The sequence below is a fragment of the Dendropsophus ebraccatus genome, chromosome 8, assembly GCF_027789765.1.
Source record: "Dendropsophus ebraccatus isolate aDenEbr1 chromosome 8, aDenEbr1.pat, whole genome shotgun sequence".
In the NCBI taxonomy this organism is placed as follows: domain Eukaryota; kingdom Metazoa; phylum Chordata; class Amphibia; order Anura; family Hylidae; genus Dendropsophus; species Dendropsophus ebraccatus.
The window spans coordinates 3,153,235-3,177,265 of NC_091461.1; the positions used below are offsets into that span (position 1 = coordinate 3,153,235).

The 24,031-nt window shown below is 47.5% G+C and overlaps 2 protein-coding genes across 2 annotated transcripts in view; both read right to left on the minus strand.

The window, feature by feature from the left end:
• The window catches only part of SLC43A3 (solute carrier family 43 member 3), a 102,864-nt gene extending 91,820 nt beyond the window's left edge, over window positions 1–11,044 (minus strand). Inside the window, exon 1 of the mRNA XM_069979611.1 lies at window positions 10,851–11,044. Coding sequence (XP_069835712.1) covers window positions 10,851–10,941 — 91 coding nt within the window. The 5' untranslated portion in view covers window positions 10,942–11,044. The remainder of the gene's footprint in view (window positions 1–10,850) is intronic.
• Window positions 11,045–11,062: 18 nt separating this feature from the next.
• TMEM17 (transmembrane protein 17) lies at window positions 11,063–18,077 on the minus strand. The gene is made up of 4 exons (XM_069979610.1): window positions 17,927–18,077; window positions 14,280–14,383; window positions 12,274–12,387; window positions 11,063–11,298 (listed from the first exon to the last, which is right to left on the minus strand). Exons 1-4 carry the CDS (start codon window positions 18,033–18,035, stop codon window positions 11,065–11,067), a joined length of 561 nt encoding a protein of 186 aa, XP_069835711.1. The 5' UTR covers window positions 18,036–18,077; the 3' UTR covers window positions 11,063–11,064.
• Between the last annotated feature and the right edge of the window lie 5,954 nt (window positions 18,078–24,031).

The window sequence follows — 24,031 nt, forward strand, 5'->3', positions numbered from 1 at the left end:
TCGCTGGAAGCATCGCTTGGACCCTGCTGCCAGTTTGTCTCCTGTGGACCAGGGGCCACGCGACGCTTCCTCTGGCTCTCTGCAAAGGAGAACGAGTTTGAGGTTAAATGGAATACTGATTGGTCGGAGTGGGTACACACAGCAAGGCCTGCCTCTCTGTGATCAATTCAAGACCGTGACTAGTTAGGCTGGATGGTCCGCCCTGATGCCTAGTTGCCATGAATTCACATATACCGTGGAAGAATATATAAGTATGCTTGTGGGTCATGGCGAGCAGGGCAGGGGCAGAGGAAAAATGTTTGGGAAGTGTGTGCATTGAGGGGCACACAGGGAATCAACGCAGGTGAATAAGAAAACATTTTTTTGCTGCCACAATATGCCTTTAATGGAGACATTACTGAAACAGAAGCCAGACGGAATATTGCAGTGATAAGGAGAACGTTGTGGCTGGACATAAATCCCAGTGTAGGTAGACGTCTGGATTAGAGGCTTCAGTTCCCCCCATAATATATTTAGGGCTCCCGGCTCATTCCCCCATACCACCCAATAGTCATCTCCTCCGCTTTCTTTCTTCTTCTTGCTGTCAGGATGGTTCTTCTCAGAATTCTTTGAAGCTTTTTTATGTGACTAAGTAAAAAAGTCACATAAGCTTTCATAAGCAGAAGCAGAAGCTTTCAAGGATCCCAAGGTCTCCTCATCGGGCATGGGTCCATATTCATCATTTCCATTTATTAACACAAGACAAACATATTCTTTCCTATCATTATTTCTATGTCTTCTGAGATGTTTCATATCCTCTTAGGACACAGCCGCTCCCTGAAGGGTCACTATAGAGGGATACCAGGAAGAGGTAAGTATGTACATTTATGCAAAGCATTGGATTATTGGGGTTAGGGTTGTCTCATCAGGAAATGCCAGAGATGTCGGCCCCTCCACGAGCCACTACACTGTGGGTAGTACCACCCAGGCAGTACAACGCAGTTGGTGCCTTCACGTCTCAGGAGGCCAGTCATACTACAGACAATGGATGGAGTATACCATTACTGTAAGGAGGTCAGTAATACTTAAGACAATGGCCGGAGTATACCATTACTGTAAGGAGGTCAGTGATACTACAGACAATGGACAAAATAAACCATTACTGTAAGGAGGTCAGTAATACTACAAACAATGAACAGAGTATACCATTATTGCGAGTAAGGAGGTCAGTGATACTACAGACAATGGATGGAATATACCATTACTGCGAGTAATGAGGTCAATGATACTACAGATAATGGATGGAGTGGTAGGGTTTACACATGGCCACCAATCCATTTGGAGAGAGGATCTGTGGCCATTCACATGTTCCCTTTGGTGAAGCAATAAATCCTGTTTGTAATCTAACTCCTTTGATATTATTATTTCTATAGTTTACATCTAGTTCTATCTTTATCACTGTCATTACTTATCATTATTATTACTGATGTCTTTTAGCCCCGAAGGAGACCAGACCCCGCGCAGCACTCAGCCCGCGCCCAAGTCTTCTCTTCTGAGTAATGGAAGCACTGCATGGAAGTATCCAATATATCTCAATCAATATATCAATATGCTAGAGAAGGCATCAGCACTGATTTGGGTAAGTAGGTCCTACAGCCTGAGGGCCCACATAAACCTGGAGCTCTCCCATATCACTGCTATTGCTGCACCAGCCAAGACAGACACCTTAAAGGGGTATTCTGGAGCCTTCATCTTCCAGAAGCAGCACCTCTCCTGTCCTCATTTTAGGGGATTGGTGCGGTTTCTGCAAGACCTTGCTGTGTGTCCAGAATAGATCAGGATGTGCTATGGAGCCGGGATGGGCAACAGGAGAATGGCACCCGTAGGGTGGCCGGTCAGTACAGGCCTTTTTCTCTATCATCACTCCTTGAGCTCTTTTAGGTGTAAAACTAAGACTCCAGAATATTCATTCCTTCAGTACAAGCTCCTCATTTACCCTCATGGACCATTGCTGCTGAATCCATCATGTATAAATACTCTGCGTAATACTAAGAGCAGCTGTAACCGGAGCTGGTGAGCCGTCTACTGTCCCAGCTCACACTCACTGCCTGCTGGTTGAGGTTCGGACCTTTCCATGTACTTTGCCTCTCATCCTGTCCTCGGTTTAAGGCCTTTTTACAGGGGCCGATAATCGCTAACAACTGTTTCCAGGAATGCTCAATTAGCTGATATCAGCCGGCGTGAAGGTATCGAAGATCAGCCGATCTTGCTTGTTGGCTGATTTGATCTCCCCTCCAATACCTGACCCTGCTGTAACACCTCCCAGAGCTGTGGGACACAGGGCACTGGAGGGACACTGAGCATCCCCCTGCCATCATCCTTTCCAGCAGCCACAGCCCGCACAGCTCTGGGAGTGGGGTCATGTTAACCAGGAAGTGACAACACTACATTATCCAGGAAGTGACATCACCATGTTATCCAGAAAGTGCCATCACCATGTTATCCAGGAAGTGACATCACCATGTTATCCAGGAAGTGACATCACCATTTTATCCAGGAAGTGACATCCCCATGGTATCCAGGAAATGACATCCCCATGTTATCCATGAAGTGACATCACCATGTTATCCAGGAAGTGACATCACCATTTTATCCAGGAAGTGACATCACCATTTTATCCAGGAAGTGACATCACCATGTTATCCAGGAAGTGACATCACCATGTTATCCAGGAAGTGACATCATCCTGTTATCCAGGTAGAGACATCACCATGTTATCCAAAAAGTGACATCACCATTTTATCCAGAAAGTGACATCACCATGTTATCCAGGAAGTGACATCCCCATGTTATCCATGAAGTGACATCACCATGTTATCCAGGAAGTGACATCACCATTTTTATCCAGGAAGTGACATCACCATTTTTTATCCAGGAAGTGACATCACCATTTTATCCAGGAAGTGACATCACCATGTTATCCAGGAAGTGACATCATCCTGTTATCCAGGTAGAGACATCACCATGTTATCCAAATATTGGTGATTTGTATAACTTTTGGGCAGCAATACAATACTTTAATAAAAATTTTTGCCGGACTTCTCCTTTAATGGCTATCAGCTTGCTTCTGGTCATGGTAAATTATCATTCTGACCATATACAATGTTCGGTTTTTCTAAACTCTACCGCAATAGAAAATTTTATTGACCCGTCTTTGTCCGGGAGCTTCCGCTCCTTTGTCATGTCCTTCCCGTTTATCCACAAGTTGAAGTACTCAAAATAGAAGAAATGTCTTCCCTTTCTACATGCCGTTCCTGCATCATTCCCACTACAGACCGGACATGTGGGCACATTGCTTGTTCAGGTTCTTTCAGGTTCTTTCTGCTTATTGACTTCAAGGCTCAGATCAAACATGTCAAAAAAAATTAAAAAAAAATTGTCGGCTTTCAGGGTTCCATTCTCTGTATAGAGACTCCTCTGGTTTGCTAAACTAATTGCAGATACTGTGATCAACCCCCTTTACTTCTTTGATCAGGTCCTTCAAGTCTTCCTCTCCGGCTAGTGTGATTTTTGAGACATTTTCTCCAGTGTTTTTCTCACTAGAAGAGCCATGTGATTCTTTCAGCACGTGATTCAATGATTTTTAATAAAGAAAGAAGAACAGACAAAACACATGTCCACACACACACAATGTCCACAAGCTTCTTTTTTTCAGCTTATTGGGAGAAGAAAAAAGGCCAGAGGCCGAACATGCTGTACTTTCTGAATCTGCCAAGATAAAAAAAAAACACTTCACACTCAGGGCGGGTTCACACTACGGAATTCTCGCGGACAATGTCCGCGGAATTCCATCAGCTGTCCGCCCGCACGGGCACGCGCTTTTCCGCCGGCTCCATAGACACCATTCTATGGGCCGGCGTATTCCACGATCCGCTGAAAGAAGTGACATGACACTTCTTTCAGCGTATAGCGGAATACGCCGGCCCATAGAATGGTGTCTATGGGGCCGGCGGAAAGGCGCCCAGATGTGCGGGCGGACAGCTGACGGAATTCCGCGGACATTGTCCGCGAGAATTCCGTAGTGTGAACCCGCCCTCAGTGTCTAACAGTGTCAGCCATCTAAAACCTGAATCTTCCTTCGATTTCAGGAACTTGTTTGTTTTCTAGGAAGCATCCAGAAAATCCAAATCCAGGAGGAAAACAAATGAAAGACATGCAACATACAGTCCAGTATTCCTTTTGTCTTCCAAGCATTCTCAGGATGTCCTATAGCAGTAGGTCTTCTCCAGCCTCTGCTTATTATGGAGCCTGGTCTGAGACTTCTGTGGATGTTATTAGAGATTTACCTTCTGGCTCTTCCATCTTTATTGTTTTCCCGCTCCTATTTTTTGAGTTTCTTTCTATATTTTAGAGACCATTGTGTGAAATCTTGACATGGTCTCTGGCATTTTCATCAATGTATCACCTTTACAGCTATCATAAAAAAATATAAACCAGGTTTCTGAGCTCTGTCTCCATGCAGGATCATCATGAATGCTTGCCTGGATAACTCGCTGGGTAGACATCACACACAGCAACAATATTTCAGTCTTTTGGGAAATCACAAGCTGAGGGTGTCTAAATATTCAGTCAACTGGCAAATCCTCGACACCAAGATGCTTCATTAGGGGTAAATTCACACGGGCGTCTCGCACAAGAAATCCGCAGCTAATCCGCAATACATGTATTAATAATAATAAGAATAATATGTGTAATGCGGATTTCTTGTGCGAGACGCCCGTGTGAATTTACCCTAGAAAGGATTTGGACCAAAAAAAAAAAGATCTTGGATCCCTAAGATGTTAATGCTCCATTTCTAATAACACGATTCCATATGCAGTGCCCGCCTCAAGCCTCTTCTGATCCCTTTGGGGAAAGGGACCTATGAGGCGGGTACACAATACAGTGTAGCTCTGCTCCTTCTCTTCTGCAACAATGGTTACCTCTTTCTGGTTCTGAACTCTGCAGCTTCTCCGGATAAGCTCATCAGGCTTTGAAAGTATTTCAGGTACATAAAGTACATAGGGGGAGATTTATCCACAGCAACCAATCACAGCTCCTCTTTCCTTTCACCAGAGCCTAAAGCTGAGCTGTGATTGGTTGCATTGGGCAGTTTGCACCAGTCTAAATTTTACACCCTTTGATAAATCTCCCCCATAGTGTTCTTGCCTCGCTTGGTGAATTTCTATTGTGTCCTTCAAGGTGAAAAAGAGTGAGAGCACTTTCTAGTGCAGTATGATCATTACAATAGATCTTGTATGGCTACAGATGTGTCAGATAACACACTCACCTTGTCGGGTTGTGCAAGCATACGCACAACACCATAGAGTGCTGCTATTTGAAAGGATCTATGCAGCTCACAGAGGACCATGAATGATGCTAGGCCAATGGTGTGGACGCATAGGACGAATGAGCCTGGACCAGGTTCGTAGAAGAAATCTCTTAACCAGGTAAGAGCAACAGATAAAGCAGAAGACGCTCCAATAATCGCCAAGTAGGAACAGGATACCCGTCTTAAAATTGACAATGTCAGAAGGGAGGAATTTGCTAAATATGCCTTTAATAAGTTCCTTCTGCCGTTGGCTTCTTTGAGACGTCTCTGGGTTTCCTGCTCCCACTTTGCGATTTTTGGGGCGTCTTCTGCTTGATCTGTTGCATTCACCTGGTTAAGAGGTTTCTCCCTCTATGCATCTGGCCCAGGCTCGTTCATACTATTGTTTCCTTTGGCTCTCATCTTGACCTCAGTTTATCCCTGGCTCTGTCGCAGATTCTATTGTTCTTGCATCTGAAATACCAAGCTTGGCACACCTCTGATTATCCCTTAGTATATCTTCCATGTATAACAGAAGCCATGGTGTTTTGCCAGGTCGCCAGATCCATCTTGCACCTGAAAGACCTATTAAATTGTATATTTGGAGGTCAGGGTTCCATAACTTTTTATGGAAGGAACATTGCTGCATACCATCGAACTATTGCCCACCAAAAGAGATGGAAACCTCGATAGAAATCAGAATGGCAGGGTGCATATGGCCTTGAATGGGGCTCACTCACTGTGCAATTAAAGGGGAGAAGCAAGAAAAGGTACAGGGAGAACACACATTTTATTAGAACTTGTGGCCCAGTGGGGGGCGGTTCTTGTATAACTTATTTTTAGGCTTTACAATGGGATACAAGTTCCTGTAAATGTTTCTTCTTTACCCACGGGATTACAGTAGTACATTATTGAAATTTTGCAGTTGTCACATGATAAACTTGCCATTTTTTGCCAGAGGCAAGCTGCCATGTAGCTAAGGCTTATTGTGGTAGATCTTCAGATCCTTTCATACTATTTCAGTAGATCAGTGTCTCGTGCTGTCGATCCGTAAACTTGGGGTTATCGCGTAATGAACGTAAAGGAGGCCGCATACAAGAAGTAACTGGCAGCGAGTCACTTCTCCTGTGATTATCTCCTGTGGGTACAAAGGGTCAGGCACAATGGAATCCAATACTCCTCTCCTCCGACATCGGCTGTTGCGGAGAGCATGGCCGCAGTTACAGAGTATCATCCGATCTTGTAAAAATCTGTAAGTTTGGCCCAGTTTTGCCTAATGTTGATTAGACAAGAAGGAGCTTTAAAAAACCCCTATATATTGGTAAGTAAGGTGCAGGTTTTGAGAGTCTTATTTTGTTTATAAAATGTCACCAACCGATATATAAGCCCCCATATGTCTTTGTACCCAGGATCATCCATCCTATACAATCTTTAAGCTGAATTAAACAGAAAACACATACTGATAATACAGCTCTGTGAGACACATGAACTGGTGTCTGTTTAGTGTAGATAGCCATGTCTTGGCACGTTCACCACCTCTAGCACAGACAGGCTAGACAGGGGCACTATGGTTTCCATCTGAAGTTATAAACACAGTTTGTGACAGAGATTGAGTAAGAATCAAAGAAGGATGTAAAAATTTGGCACAGGAAGGAGTGCAGAATCTGCCTCAGAAAAGTCGTTCTCTCTGCTAACAAGCAACAGATGGTGTGAAGGATGAGAGGGAGCGGGGGAAGAGGAACAAGCAGGAAAACAAGGCCAGATTTAAAGGGGTCTGCAGGATTGTGGGGAATACAGAGAGCCAAACAAGATGAACCATGATGACAGGAGACCCTACAAGGGGTTAAAATAAAGGGAGAAAACAGAAAAGTAATCCAAGGCAGTATCAAAAATGAAGAAATAAAAACGTAAATGAAAAAGGAACAGATAACATTCTGTGTTCAGACAGCAAATGTGAGTCATTAGAAGTGATAATATGGTATAATTAGAGGAGCGCATGGTATACATCTCCGGCACCAAGATCGCAATCTGGTCACACGAAAGTCTAGGGCTCAAAGAGGACTTAAAGAAGAAGAAGAAGTCAGACTGCATTCAATTCATCCTAAAACACGGATATACTTTTAAATTATTAAAAAGGGGATACACCAGCCCCTGTGTAAAAATGTATATGCTGTGGAGGTTAAGGTATGGGGGGGGGGTGGGGGGACCCTGATACGTACCGAGCCCCAACCTTCCCTTATTTCTGCTTCCAGGACAAGAGCTGAGGATCGGCTATCTCAGCCACTCAATGACCACAGCAATGTCCCTTATTGGCCAGTGATTGGCTAAGGCAGCAGGTCTTGATCCTGGACGCTCATCTTATAAGCAGGAAGATGACAGAACATCGCTGGAACGGATATAGCCAAGAGCTGAGGGGGACTGGGGCTAAGTATTTTTTTTTTCTACCCCTGCTTCAACCAATTATTATCTGTAAGGTCCAGAATACTAGTGTAGGCACTGACTAGTCAGCAGAGTAAGAGGCCTTTGTGATTGTATTATCCTAGCCGTTTCTTGGCCCAACAAAACAGACACTTGAGACGTCAAAACTTTAACGTTAAATACAAGTCAAGATATCACAGCTCTGTTCACATTGGAGGATTCACCGCTGGATTCACCGTATACCTCTAACACACGACTCTGATGTACGAGACTATGTAACCAAATAATGACAAATGTCAACCATTAAAAGAATAAAAAAGTTCACCCTATATTATCCCCTTCATGATTAAGCAATTTCCTTCGTTTTTTAACTACTGCCTTAAAAGTGACATAATCTTTTCATTTGTTAGTCGACATACCTTCATGAGGGCTTGTTTTTTGTGGAACAAGTTGTACTTTCTATAGGCACCATCTTAAGGTACATATAAACTTTTTGATTACTTTCTTTTCCTATTTTTCAGAAACAAATGCACAAAATAAAGCAAGTCTGGCGCAGTTTTTTCATTTTTATGTGGGATAAACAATGAGATAATATTATAGTTCAGGTGGTTACAGATGTGGTGATACCGAATACACGTACGTATTTATTTTTTCTGTTTTATTTAAAATTATTTAGTAAGGGGAAATTGTGTATATTTTTGGGAGACGGGCGTGGGATTTTTTTTATATCTAATATAATAAAATTTATATTTTTAATTTTAACTTTTTATTTGTCCCACAAAAGCATTTTGAAATGCAATGTTCAGATTGTGCAGTGCATTATCATGTCAACATAACGTTGATAGGTGGCCTTGCAGGAGAACCGAGTAGGCACAAATATAAGGCATACCTGGGGGCTTTCATTAGGCTCCCCCTGCCGCTATAGCAATATATATGCGTCCCAGCAATTGTGCCACCCTGATGCTGATAAGGTAACAAAAGTCCAGAAACCACTTAAATACAATTAGAGATGAGCAAATCAGATTTGTTTGATCTGCGCTCCTATCCCTCAGGCTGTCGACTCGTGCAGAGGAAGAATACCGCCCGGGGACCGTCTGGTGAATATGGATACAGCCATAGCCATATCCCTCTGTACGGAGCCGGCCACTTCACACAAAGTAACACAAATCTGATTCGCTCATCTCTAACTACAATCACAATTTGACCCCAACATCTAAGAGGTTAAACTACAAGAATGGAAGGTTTCTCTGCTCTTGACTGAAGGGGCCTTGCTGTCATGCAGAATCCGAGGTCCCATGATATTCTGCACAGGAGACCAGTACCAGGCTAGTTTTGACCTGCTGACATAAGACGTATTTTGGTCATGACGGGGTTATAGATTTTATTACAGTGCTCACACTCCACTACATCAGCCAAAAAGACTCTCCTATAGCCTGCATGGGGTGCACAGCATCCTATGGACTGAGGAACAGGCTCAGTAAACAGCCGTCAAATAAGCTGTTCGCCTTGTTTTGACAGGTTAGTGAATCCTTGTTGATCTTCTGCACCATTCTCTGTGTAATGGGATGTCTATACGACAAATCCAGAAAGTAAAAGTTTTCACACAAACGATCCAGAAATCTTCAGGCAGCCCTCTCTGCATGATAACCGAGCCGTGTAACTGGCTCCTTAAACCACAATTACATTACAAGGAGAAATAAGCTCCTCCATTTGGGGGTAAAAAGAATCGGCAGCCAATCCGGTCCCCGGCTACAGCCACTGACTTACACCTTACGACCGAGGTCCCCACCCAGACCAGGAAGCGGCTGGGTACCGGACTGGTGGTATGAAGCCCCCAGCGCTGGAGCCGGGAAGGTGAGCACACGTTAGTTCTTTTATCCTTATTACAGTTTGTTTTAAATTATAAGAGACATAAGAAACCAATCCAACAAGGGCTGTACAAAAGCAAAGGGGTGGCTGAATCTCAATGCATGGACCCTTTTTACATGCCTGGAAATCCTTTTATTTGTGTAGTGGTAAGTTCTGGCAGAAATACAGGCGGTGTTCAATATCCACAAGTCTCCATCACAGATCCCATCCAAAACACTAGACAAAACAATGTAGCTTGTGGACACCATGCTGGAGGCCCAATGGACCTAAGTCAGTGGATTTCATTGGGCACTGTTCATGTCAAGCATGTAAGAGATCCAACACTTCCTGGGGTTTTTTTTTCAGATGATTACCAGGCAGATCTGAAATGATCTCCATGTTTAGTTTTACAGCATTAGGGTCATTACAGAGGAAGGGCGGAGGATCCGACTTTGGAGGGGGTTGCATGTTAGCACACTGGCTCTCAGCTGAAGTCTGTGTGAGGTGCAGACCCCTCCAGGGACCCCAGTTATGGAGACGGGTGCTGTGGAATTGCCATAAATGATTCAAATAGAAAGCCCCACTGATGCCTGACTATCCATCAATCACACAGAGACATTAAGGCAGATGGCACCCCAATACCGTATAGAGGTCTCTTTGCATTAAACACCCACAAGTGGCTTTAGCAGCCGTCCCGTCGCTCACCACATAAGTTGATGTGCCTCTAAAATAACAGTGACCCTATAACAACCCACACACCAGGGTGGCACCCTCTGAGTATATGACTGGACAACTACATGGGGGGTTAGGGCGCTATAAGACAGCACCAGGCAAACACTGTAATTAAATCCCAATTGTGCTGACATCTAGTGGCCAGAGGGAACACTGCACGCATCCTAAAATCACATTTTATGGATCATCATGGAAAACACCTTCAAATCGCAGCAAGTCCCAAAAATCCAGTCTATGCCAAACAGACGTCAAGAAAAAATAGTTCACTTTCAGTTCTTACACATTGTCTCACATTTCTATGAAGAAGAACCCTCTCTATGCTACAGATGTCGCCATTTATCTGGGTGTAATCACATCGTTCCCGCAGAGGAAAAATCAGACAGGTTGTGATATGTTTTTATTAAAAAAATAAAATTTTATGTTAAACATAGAAAAAAAATTAAACACACTATAAAGTGACACAGCGAGAAGCGTCAGTAATAGTTACAAATGCCCCATAAGATGCGACCACTTAACCCTTTACCTGCACACCAGGCCTTTTTGCTGTCAATTGAAAGCTCTGCATAGGCCAAACTGCATCCACTGCTCCTGATGTCCAGCTGGAAATGCCACATGGGACACCAGACAAAACCAGTAGCTTTCTGAGTTCCAGATGGTGGCAGAAGAGCTGAATGTGCTGCCGGTCCTGCACTGAGGTTCTGTCAGCGCCATCACGACTCCCCTGCGACTGGGACCATTTACGCATGTTCTTCCAAATTCCCGAGCTGATGAAACCTCCCAGCAAGACGCCTGGTGGTCTTCCGTAGGGTAAGTGACGACACAGGAATCTGGAAGGCCAGGAACGCTGTCAGTATCCCGTGCGACGCTCGTTCGAGAGGCAGCGGTTCCACACCGGGATCAATCAGAAGGAAGAGAAGAAGCGGCAGCTGTAACAGGATACTGAGCAGCCAAAATCCGGCCAGTTCAGGAACCTGGCGAAACGCAAAATGCATGTGTGAGTATCCCGTTCGTTTCCTGAGATCATCTGACCTAAAGATGTGTGGGCTGAATGGCTGAGAGGCACCATGTGGTTATGGCTCTGAATCCTTCCAACAACCGCATAGAGGCTGTAGTCACGTGATCCCTCTCTGCCAATCAGACGTCATAATATCCAGAGAAGTTACAACACAGACACTGCATACAGCGGCCATCATGCTTCATGTAAACAGAGCGCAGCTGCAGCACAGGAGAGGTCCGCCATGTCTTATGCGTCTAATCATGTACTATACAAATTTATTGACTGGATTCACAATAACCAGTGGTTTAAGATAAACTTAAAGGGGTTCTTCAGGCTTAAAGTGACACTGTCACCCCCCCTTACTCTATGTGCAGTGTCACCTAGGTGGGGCTTCACATCAGTTGGGTCATTCTCCCCAGGTAAGAGGGGGACCGACTGCCTAAAGCCCTGCCTAGGGGACACTGTCCACCAAAGAAATCAATGTTAGAGCAGTAAGAAGACACGGACAAGTGTTATACTAGTATATAGAGAATGTGCAGCATCTAAGCTTGTGGATGGTGAGGAGAACTGCACGAAGAGGAGGGGCGTGACAGTAGCTTTTGCAGCTTGCTTCCATTGAAGTGAATGGAGCTGAATTGTAATATCACACACAACATCAAACAGGGGTGTTTTTTTTCCTAAACCTGGATAATTACAGTACATGCCGGCAAACCTTTTATAACAGGTCATCAATGTATAGTGGCGACTCGCTCATAAATCAGGCCCTGTGCACACTAAGTAGCGCAAGCTTCAGGGAAATCTGTAAGATATCCTCATCCCATTCATCTCAATAGGAATCTTCATCACAGTTGTTGTGACTTGTGATATGTCTTTATTCCAGGTTAGGGTGAACGACTCCTGAGGTGACAACCACATACCGTCATTGCCAAGACTTTCCTAGTCTTCCTACCTTTTCTTGAAGGTTTCCGCTGTATCCGAGATATAATCGAATGACTTCAATCACAGACATCAGGATCAGAAGAGTCACAAGGATGAATTTATAGTGATCGGGAAGGAGAACGTACTACGAGAACACAGAAAGAGACAACAAACAAAATACACAGATTAACACCAAAAACACCACAATAAGAGAATAGTAAATGAGGAGATAAAGGTGTCGCCAGGGCAGAAGAAACGTGGAGGGAGCACAAAGAGGACGACAAGGGAAGTGTATACAGAGCAAGAGACGATGATCAGCTCCCATACAGCGCACAGGATCATCCACAGCAGATCCGCTGACCTAAGTGTGAACAAAGCTGTACATATCTGGCTACAATATTACTGCGCAGTATACTTTATACCCCAGGGCCCACTGTATAGGACAAAGAGGCTTATAAAGGAGAAACATCAGCCCAATGGGGGCAATGTTCTGGCCTCTGCTGGGTAAATCTGGACCTTATGGTAAGTCTGCAGGGTAAACGCCATGTGAACAGGGCATAAAACTAGCACAAATGTCAATGGGGCGTTAACATGGCTCTCCCAGCTGTAAAGAATACCAGACAGGGCAGCTGCAATGGGGCCCAGTGGCTGAGGAGGGCCACTGCACTATTAAATGGACTGTCCAGACATAATAGAAATGCAGGTAGGACAGAGAGACTAAAGGGAAATAGTAATACATAGAAGGAACAAAAAGATGTTTGACAACGTCACAGAAGGCAACTCACAATACAATATACAGGGTCCAGATCTTTCCATCTGTCTCTATAAGGAATCACAGAGGGGGTGCCCACCCAGCTCCCCTCATAAGCTACAGAGAAGAACTGTGTAGCGGGGAACCCACCCAGGACCCCTCATAAGCCACAGGGGAGATCTGTGTACAGGGGAGCCCACCTAGGACCCCTCATAAGCCACAGGGCAGCCCACCCAGGACCCCTCATAAGCCACAGAGGAGCCCACCCAGGACCCTCATAAACCACAGGGGAGATCTGTGTACAGGGGAGCCTACCCAGGACCCCTCATAAGCCACAGGGCAGCCCACCCAGGACCCCTCATAAGCCACAGAGGAGCCCACCCAGGAGCCCTCATAAACCACAGAGGAGCCCACCCAGGAGCCCTCATAAACCACAGGGGAGATCTGTGTACAGGGCAGCCCACCCAGGACCCCTCATAAGCCACAGAGGAGCCCACCCAGGAGCCCTCATAAACCACAGGGGAGATCTGTGTACAGGGGAGCCCACCCAGGACCCCTCATAAACCACAGGGGAGATCTGTGAACAGGGGAGCCCACCCAGGACCCCTCATAAGCCACAGGGCAGCCCACCCAGGAGCCCTCATAAGCCACAGAGGAGCCCACCCAGGAGCCCTCATAAGCCACAGAGGAGCCCACCCAGGAGCCCTCATAAGCCACAGAGGAGATCTTCACACAGGGTTGCCTCTTGCTCTGGCAGACTTGGGCCATACACCTGAGGAGGCAGGTGTTATACTACATCTATCCGGTAGTAGGCACTGTAGAAGACATAAGCAAGCCCTCACAGACCGGTTCTCCAGAATCACGTCTTTAGACATACAAATACATAATAACCACATCTAAAAACCTGTGACTCTTTACTTTCGGGAAGATGTAATTGTAGAGCCCATCCGGACACTTCAGAGGGCCCCACCACTACTTGTGATGTCCCGGCATGGAGTTCTCTATGATTTTCGAGGACAGAAGCCTTGTTTTCCTCATTATGATCAGGGGCTGCTCGCTGTCTATATGATCTAATCTTTTCGAGAGATGCCAGATGCAGCGCCATCATGGCAGAGAGCTACCATATGCCATTTATTTTGCTACAGTGATCCATGACGCCGACAAGAAGTGCAGAATAAATCATGTAAAACAATTCATGGATTCCAGAGACAGACTGAGACAGTCCTGTAACAACAGGAGAGGGACAGCCTGGGGAGATTGAAAGCCTGGATAGTTTCCCTTCGTACCTTTAATTGAAGCGCGATAACATCACACGTCCACCAGAAGGGGAAATAAAACACGTTGAAGTAGAGCGACATCTGCAGCGGCAAACTAGAGACAATGTCAACCTCTGAAAGAGACGGGAGAAGAAGGATCAGTGACCGGAGCCGATCAGCCGCAAATACAATCGTGTAGAGAAGTCACGAGAGCCGATCAGCCGATACAACAGTACAAAGAAATCGCCAGAGCCGATCAGTTACCAATACATCAGTACAGAGAAATCACCAGAGCCGATCAGCCACCAATACAACAGTACACAGAAATCACCAGAGCCGATCAGTTACCAATACATCAGTACAGAGAAGTCACCAGAGCCGATCAGCCACCAATACAACAGTACAGAGAAGTCACCAGAGCCGATCAGCCACCAATACAACAGTACAGAGAAGTCACCAGAGCCGATCAGCTGCGAATACAACAGTACAGAGAAGTCACCAGAGCCGATCAGCCACCAATACATCAGTACAAAGATATCACCAGAGCCGATCAGTTACCAATACATCAGTACAGAGAAGTCACCAGAGCCGATCAGTTACCAATACAACAGTACAGAGAAGTCGCCAGAGCCGATCAGCCACCAATACAACAGTACAGAGAAATCACCAGAGCCGATCAGCCACCAATACAACAGTACAAAGATATCACCAGAGCCGATCAGCCACCAATACAACAGTACAGAGAAGTCACCAGAGCCGATCAGCCACCAATACAACAGTACAGAGAAGTCACCAGAGCCGATCAGCCACCAATACAACAGTACAAAGAAGTCACCAGAGCCGATCAGCCACCAATACAACAGTACAGAGAAGTCACCAGAGCCGATCAGCCACCAATACAACAGTACAGAGAAGTCACCAGAGCCGATCAGCCACCAATACAACAGTACAGAGAAGTCACCAGAGCCGATCAGCCACCAATACAACAGTAGAGAAGTCACCAGAGCCGATCAGTTACCAATACAACAGTACAGAGAAGTCACCAGAGCCGATCAGCCACCAATACAACAGTACAGAGAAGTCACCAGAGCCGATCAGCCACCAATACAACAGTACAGAGAAGTCACCTGAGCCGATCAGCTGCGAATACAACAGTACAGAGAAATCGCCAGAGCCGATCAGCCACCAATACATATTTCTTGTTTAAATGATAAGAGTGATTGACAGCAAGAAAGGGATTAAACTAAGTAAGGGCCCAATTACACGGGACGATTATCGTGCAAAAAATTGTTATATCATTCAAATTTAAAAGATAATCGTTCTGTGTAATTGCAGGCAATGATTGAAAAATTGTTCGTGTGTCGTTGATCGTTGATTTAGATCTGAACCTAAAATCATTGTTAACGTTCGCTAATCGTTCGCTGTAATTCTACATTCCTTCGCTCAAGTTCCGCATTTGTTCACTAATCGTTCAGTGTAATTGCACATTGTTCATTGTCTTGCTGGGATCAGATGGAGGAAACGATCATAGTAACAATCGTAACTAACGACTATCGTTCTGTGTAATATAGTGAACAATTTCAGGTTAACGATAAACAATCTCGTTTGCTATCATTAAAAATCACTTCGTCTAATAGGACCCTAAGCGCTGAGCTGCTGCTGCCAAGCCTGGAGGAGGTGGGGGGAATTACATATAGGGGGCAGCACTGTGCACTGTCCTTTACACAGGGAACAGCTGCTCAGAACTTTATGGGTGGTCAGAGTCTGAGACCCTGTAGAGGAGGCAGACAGGATGACAGGGTGCGGCATACAGCCCAGGGTCTTTATAAATCTGCACACGGCAGCATATCGAGTCCTGTTTCCTGTGTTCTGTCTTGGCCTCTCTGCTGTCCTAGACAACCAGGCAGTGGACAGGAGGAAATTGCAGGGAGGTGAGACATCTAGTGGCCAAATCTTTAAGGCCTTCTAGGATAAAGAGTCATTTTTAGTAAATGTGTAGAGTATGAAGACAATATAACAGGGGCCCCTCCTGGTGCAATACTGCTGTATAAATCCCAGCAAAGCTCTGTGTGCCCCTTATACCCCTTCATCCTGGCAGTGTCTGCCCCTTATACCCCTCCCTTCCAGCAGTATCTGCCCCTCACATCCTCCTCCTCCCCAGCAGTATCTGCCCCTTATACCCTCCTCCCCCCAGCAGTATCTGCCCCTCACACCATCCTCCTCCTCCCCAGCAGTATCTGCCCCTCACACCCTCCTCCCCAGCAGTATCTGCCCCTTATCCCCCCTCCCCCCAGCAGTATCTGCCCCTCACACCCTCCTCCCCAGCAGTATCTGCCCCTTATCCCCCCTCCCCCCAGCAGTATCTGCCCCTCCTCCCCAGCAGTATCTGCCCCTCCTCCCCAGCAGTATCTGCCCCTTATCCCCCCTCCCCCCAGCAGTATCTGCCCCTTATCCCCCCAGCAGTATCTGCCCCTTATCCCCCCTCCCCCCAGCAGTATCTGCCCCTTATCCCCCCTCCTCCCCAGCAGTATCTGCCCCTTATACCCCCTCCTCCCCAGCAGTATCTGCCCCTTATCCCCCCTCCCCCCAGCAGTATCTGCCCCTCCTCCCCAGCAGTATCTCCCCCTCCTCCCCAGCAGTATCTGCCCCTTATCCCCCCAGCAGTATCTGCCCCTTATCCCCCCAGCAGTATCTGCCCCTTATCCCCCCTCCCCCAGCAGTATCTGCCCCTTATCACCCCTCCTCCCCAGCAGTATCTGCCCCTTATACCCCCTCCCCCCTGCAGTATCTGCCCCTTATCCCCCCTCCCCCCAGCAGTATCTGCCCCTTATCCCCCCAGCAGTATCTGCCCCTTATCCCCCCTCCCCCCAGCAGTATCTGCCCCTTATCCCCCCAGCAGTATCTGCCCCTTATACCCCTCCCCCCCAGCAGTATCTGCCCCTTATCCCCCCAGCAGTATCTGCCCCTTATACCCCTCCCCCCCAGCAGTATCTGCCCCTTATTCCCCCTCCCCCAGCAGTATCTGCCCCTTATCCCCCCTCCTCCCCAGCAGTATCTGCCCCTTATCCCCCCTCCCCCCTGCAGTATCTGCCCCTTATACCCCCCTCCCCCAGCAGTATCTGCCCCTTATCCCCCCCTCCCCCAGCAGTATCTGCCCCTTATCCCCCCCTCCCCCCAGCAGTATCTGCCCCTTATACCCCCCTCCCCCCAGCAGTATCTGCCCCTTATCCCCCCTTCCCCCAGCAGTATCTGCCCCTTATACCCCCCTCCCCAGCAGTATCTGCCCCTTATACCCCCCTCCCCCCAGCAGTATCTGCCCCTTATACCCCCCTCCCCCCAGCAGTATCTGCCCCTTATACCCCTCCCCCCAGCAGTATCTGCCCCTTATACCCCCCTCCCCCCAGCAGTATCTGCCCCTTATCCCCCCCCCTCCCCCCAGCAGTATCTGCCCCTTATCCCCCCCCCTCCCCCCAGCAGTATCTGCCCCTTATCCCCCCCCCTCCCCCCAGCAGTATCTGCCCCTTATCCCCCCCCCTCCACCCAGCAGTATCTGCCCCTTATACCCCCCTCCCCCCAGCAGTATCTGCCCCTTATCCCCCTCCCCCCAGCAGTATCTGCCCCTTATCCCCCTCCCCCCAGCAGTATCTGCCCCTTATACCCCCCTCCCCGGTCCTCACCCCCTTCTTCCGTGATATCGCTCTTTTTCGGCACCGTCCTCCTGCCATCACTGAAGATGTTCCGGGTCACAGAGTCTAGCTGACGGCGGACGGTCCCGGGAAGCGCCATGTTGGATTCTCAGCCCAACCAAAGCGTGGACCGGTTTCCATAACAACCAGCGTAACTGGCGACACAATCATTACTGCGCCTGCGTCATCTCCCTCCCGCGCTGTCCGCGTGATAGTCTATACTGCGCAGGCGCGGTGGGTTGGTTCTGTGGGCGGGAAGCTGTGGTGTTGGTGATTCTCCTCAGTGTCTATGGCGGCCGCCCTGTGTGGTGATGGGAGCGCCCTCATTGCTTCTGTATCACAGGGAGGCGAGCCTTTATATGTGAAGTATAACAAGTATCGCTGACTGCGAGAGGTGGTTCAAAGTCTCCATCAGTAGTTACAGAGAAAGTACAGCAAGCTAAGGTTAGCATGGAAACAATGGACGCCAAACCCTGGTATAAGTGTGTGCGGCTTCCATCAGGAGCTCAGTGTGAACGGTGCCCTCCCACACAGCACAGTTAGTAAAATCAGATCGGTACCACATACAGACACCTAAAGGAATAGCAATGTACTGTTTTTAGCTAACATTCCTGTACTGTTCTTCTCCCCCATAGATCTGATCAGTTCCTGGTTTTCTCTAAGGGGATGTTCACACTGAGCAAATGGGGCAGAATCTCGCCTTGCTTAGTGTTAGACTGTATCGCTATGGGTGGGCTCACGCGCCTTCGCTAAAGGATTGACATTCTTTGAGCCCTCCCATAGAGATGCGGTCTGACACTGAGCAAGGCGAGATTCTGCCCCATTTGCTCAGTGTGAACATACCCTAAGCTGTGAGCCTGTTTTTGGCATGCAGCAGTGCAGACACGTTCCCACAATCCCCCTTGTGGGGCAGTGGAATCGCACTGTATTTGTTACATGGTGTTTTTTTCCATCTATATGAGACAAAATAACTAGATAGCGTCATTTATTGACTTTTTTTTTTTAGCTCTTTTAGGCATTTTTTGTCTTGACTTTTTTTTTTTTTTTTTTAGAATTGTTCCATGCTCTTACCATGTTTATGATTTTCTAATTTTGTGGTCTTTTTTTCTCCCATGTACTTCCATAGGCTGAAAAATAACACCACAAACAAACTCATATGTGCATGTATGTGGATTTTTCCCCTCACATTCTTAAAGTGAATCTGTATGGCCTAACAAAGCTCCAAAACCTTCACCACTGTTTGGTAGTTCTGTTCAATGTACACCTAGTCTGGTGCTTCCCTTCTCTACTGGAGCTAGTAATGAATGAAAAAATTTTATTTGTGTGGTGAGGTATGGTGTAAGAGGTGGACTTGAGCATTCATGCCGATGTCTTTGCAGCATACATTACCTGTCAGGTCTTCTCCTCCGCTCTGTCTTCCTAACCGGGTCCCACGCGCTCTAGCTTCAGAATGGCCTGTCAGCCAATCACATGCTGCGGCGGTCCCGGCCTGTGGTTGGCTGAGCGCTCCGTCAGCTGACAGGCCACTCAGCCAATCACAGGGCGCGGCGGTCCCAGCCTGTTATTGGCTGAGCGCTCCGTCAGCTGACAGGCCATTCTGAAGCTAGAGCGCGCCGGACCCAAGGAGGAAGACAGAGCGGAGGAGAAGCCCGCCTCTTTGACACCCTGGCTTGACAAGTTTTTCATCTGAATACTGGCACCAGGAGAGAAGGAGTGAGGCGCTGTGAGGCGCCCCCTAGTTGTTGGTGAGGCCCAGCTGAAGAGCCAGTTTGTTACAAAAATAACTAGGTTCTGCACAGTCCTCCAAAATCTCCATTTTAGCAACATTATTAATTTATTTTGTACTTTCTTTACTAGTATATAGAGCTTGGGAGATGGGTGACAGGCGGCCCTAGCATTATTTTCAGCTTTTAAAGGAGAAGTCCGGCCAAAATTAATTTTTGATATGTTGTTACTTATGAAAAGTTATACAAATTTCTAATGTACATTAATCATGGGAAATGCACATATAGAGCTATTTCCCTTAATTTAGTAGATCAGGAAGTGTTAGAAATATCTCTGAAGAAGTGACGTCACGACCCAGGGTGTAATTCCTATGGAGTGTCCAGCAGGGGGCGCTCTCTATATAAAAGTCTATGGGACTTTATTGTTTCTATGTAATGTAATGTAGTGTACAGTGCTTTATTGAATGAATACATCTATGGAATACTTTGGGGAGCAAGTGTCCTTGCTCCCCAAAGTATTGCATAAATGTATTCATTCAATACATTCAATACACAGTAAGCCCGCCGATCCGCCGCATTTCCGCCGAATTTCCGCCGTATTCCCGCTGATCCGCCGCATTCCCGCCGATCCGGACCATATACATTGAACTACAGCTCCCATCATCTGCTTATAGTATGAACAGGTGAAGGGAGCTGTAGCTGGGTAATGGATATGACATGCCGCCGGGCGCAGGGGGGAGCCGCTCAGTACACAGGAGCGCTCCCCCCTCCTCCTCCTCCTTCCGTGATAACTTCCGCCTATACCAATGCTGACTCCCTGCCTGGCCGCCGCTCTCCGCTCTCCCCCCCATACATACCGGCTCCCGATGCATCCTGGTGTCCGCGCTGATGCCGGGAGCCGGTATATGTGAGCGGAGAGCGGCGGCCAGGCAGGGAGTCAGCATTGGTATAGGCCAGGCATGTCCAAAGTCCGTCCGGAGGGCCATTTGCGGCCCGCGTTCCGAACTTTTACGGCCCCCCAGGTATCCAGCTTGCTATTATCTGCCTGTGTTATAAAGCATATAGCATGTAGCATGTAAAACGGTCGGCCCTCGCACATGTTCACTTCATCAAATTTGGCACTCTTCGAAAAAAGTTTGGACATGCCTGGTATAGGCGGAAGTTATCCCGGAAGGAGGAGGAGGGGGGAGCGCTCCTGTGTACTGAGCGGCTCCCCCCTGCGCCCGGCGGCATGTCATATCCATTACCCAACTACAGCTCCCATCACCTGTTCATACTATAAGCAGATGATGGGAGCTGTAGTTCAATGTATATGGTCCGGATCGGCGGGAATGCGGCGGATCAGCGTGTGGCGGATCGGCGGGAATGCGGCGGAAATTCGGCGGAAATGCGGCGGATCGGCGGGCTTACTGTGTATTGAATGTATTGAATGAATACATTTATGCAATACTTTGGGGAGCAAGGACACTTGCTCCCCAAAGTATTCCATAGATGTATTCATTCAATAAAGCACTGTACACTACATTACATTACATAGAAACCCATAGAAACAATAAAGTCCCATAGACTTCTATATAGAGAGCGCCCCCTGCTGGACACTCCATAGGAATTACACCCTGGGTCGTGACGTCACTTCTTCAGAGATATTTCTAACACTTCCTGATCTACTAAATTAAGGGAAATAGCAGTATATGTGCATTTCCCATAATTAATGTACATTAGAAATTTGTATAACTTTTCATAAGTAACAACATATCAAAAATTAATTTTGGCCGGACTTCTCCTTTAAATGGACTTTCACCACAGATGGTGAGGCCCAGGCACCTTCTTGGTCAGTATGGTGAGGCCCAGGCATTGCCTTGGTCTGTTGGGGGAGGCTCCAGTAGAAATAGTTTGAGAATCACTGCCCTAGACCAGGCATGGATTGGAAAAAAAACTACAGAATGGTGTTGAGCCATACAGATTAGCTTTAAAGGGAAAATATTGGTGAGAAAAGTTTCTTTTAGCCTTTTCCCAACCCAGCAAAGGTCTTTTTTTTTTTATTTAACTGTATATCATAAGCTGTGATGGGGTTAAAGGGGTATTTCTGCTGGATATGCCATAAATATCCTATTGATGTTTGTCCCTTGGCCTCCAGAGGTGGTTGGGAATCAGACAGGCTGTCTTACGCAGTTCACATAACACATAGAGATTAACCCCTTAACGACATCGGGCGTAAACTTACGCCCTCGCGCCCTGGTACTTGGCGCATCAGGGCGTAAATTTACGCCCGATGTTTCCCCGATCGCTGCGTGTTCACACACAGCGGTCGGGGAAGATGGCCTGCTATAAATCATAGCAGGCCATCTTAGCTTCACGGCACGGGGGGTGGTTAACACCCCCCGTGCTTACGATCGCCGCTATAGGCTGATCAATTCAGATCAGCCAATAGCGGCGATCGGAACCTTTCCGGGTCATCGGCGACCCGATGACCCGGAAAAAAATGGCGGTCGGTGCTGTCCGAGGACGGCACCGACCGCCATTACTGTAAAAAGTAATGGTGATCGCCGTGCCACCGGCCCGATCGCCGTGAACGGCCGGCCGGTACCGGCCGGCCATTCACGGCGATCGGGCCGGTGGCACGGCGATCAGAGTCCCACAATATAGTAAATACCTGCCCTGGACCCCTCAGCTAGGCAGCCGAGGGGTCCAGAGCAGGTATTTGTACATTACTCACCTGTCCCGGGCTCCTGATCGGCGTCTTCCGGGTTCGCGGCATCCTCGTCTTCGTTCGGGTCTTCGGCTTCTTCCGTGACGTCACGTTCGGCTTCTCTCGGCTATTTTCGGCTCCAGCGTCGGCTCTTTCCGTATTTTGCGCTCTGCTGCCCTGTAGCTGCTGATAAGTGTATTACACATATCAGCCGCTAGAGGGATGTTCAGAATTTTTTTTTTTTTTTTTCAAATTTTTTTTTTTCTATTTTCCGCACCCTATCGCCGCTGAGTGTTGATCAGCATCGCACGAAAGTGCGCTGCTAATCAGCAACTCCTCCTTTTTGGCGTAGGGTGTTTTTTTTCTATATTCTACTGCCACGGTCTGCTTATAAGTGCCGCACATAAGTGCGCATTTATCAGCAACTCCTTTGTTGGCGTAGGTTTTTTTTTTATACTTACTGTAAAAAAACACGTAAAAAACACTACATTACACCACACTACATTGAATAAAGTTTGACACTACACCACTACATACCCCATATACTATTCCCCGTATAAAGATGGCCCCCTGGGTGTTTTCGGCGTCAGAGGGATACGTTATTATTACCTCCGACACCGAAACAGCCAGTGAGGATGAATGGGGGGTCCTTCGTTCCTCCATTCATCCTCATCATCCAGTGACATGTCTGGGGGGTAGCGTAGTGTACGCTGCCCCCCAGACACATCTTTTCCGCCAGTACCGTCCCAATAAGAGATGACGGTATGGAGTGAAATTCTACAAACTCTATGAGAGTACCTCAGGGTACACTTACAGATTTAGGGTACGTGCACACTGCGGAATGGCGAAGGATAACTCTTCGTGCATTCCACAGCTGGCACCCGCCGGCGGACTGATGCAGGCATGTGTCTCCACCCGTGTCATAGACTCCATGTTATGCACGGGCGGATTCCATCGTCCATCCAAAGAATGAACACGTTGGACGGAGAGCGGAATCCGCCCGTGCATAGAATGGAGTCTATGACACGTGTGGAGACGCGCGCCTGCATCAGTCCGCCGGTGGGTGCCAGCTGTGGAATGCACGAAGGGTTATCTGTCGCGATTCCGCAGTGTGCACGTACCCTTAGAGTGTATGTAGGAAGGGACACCCGAATCCAGCCCCCAGATGCCCCCTCCCCCCCCATCCTCGGAGTTAGTGGGAAGATCGTCCGGGAACTGATCTTCCCACTGCTGGATAAAGGTCACCATCTGTACGGGGATAACTTTTATACCAGCACCCCCTCTTCCGGTCCCTCGCTGCCCTGTAGCTTGCGGCACGATCCGAACATATCAGAAGCAGTAATAGCGCCCTAATATTTAGCAGCCATGGAGCGGACCCAGCGCTTCTGGATATGAGGGACCCCGTATCGCACCAGGGCAACATTTTCCAGGTGACGTCCCCCACACTGGAGAAAGGGAGACCCCAGAAGAAGTGCAGAGTGTGGTGTAACAGGGGGATCAGGAAGGACAACATTTTCCAGTGTGACACCTGTCCTGATCACCCCGGCCTCTGCATACTGGATCGCTTCAAGGCGCACCACACGTCACTGGGGTTCTACATTATCTAAATTCTGTCCCTTATTCCTATTTCAGGGGTCACGTTGATCCAGGGATTATTCTGATCGCCATTATGGAGTCGGGAAG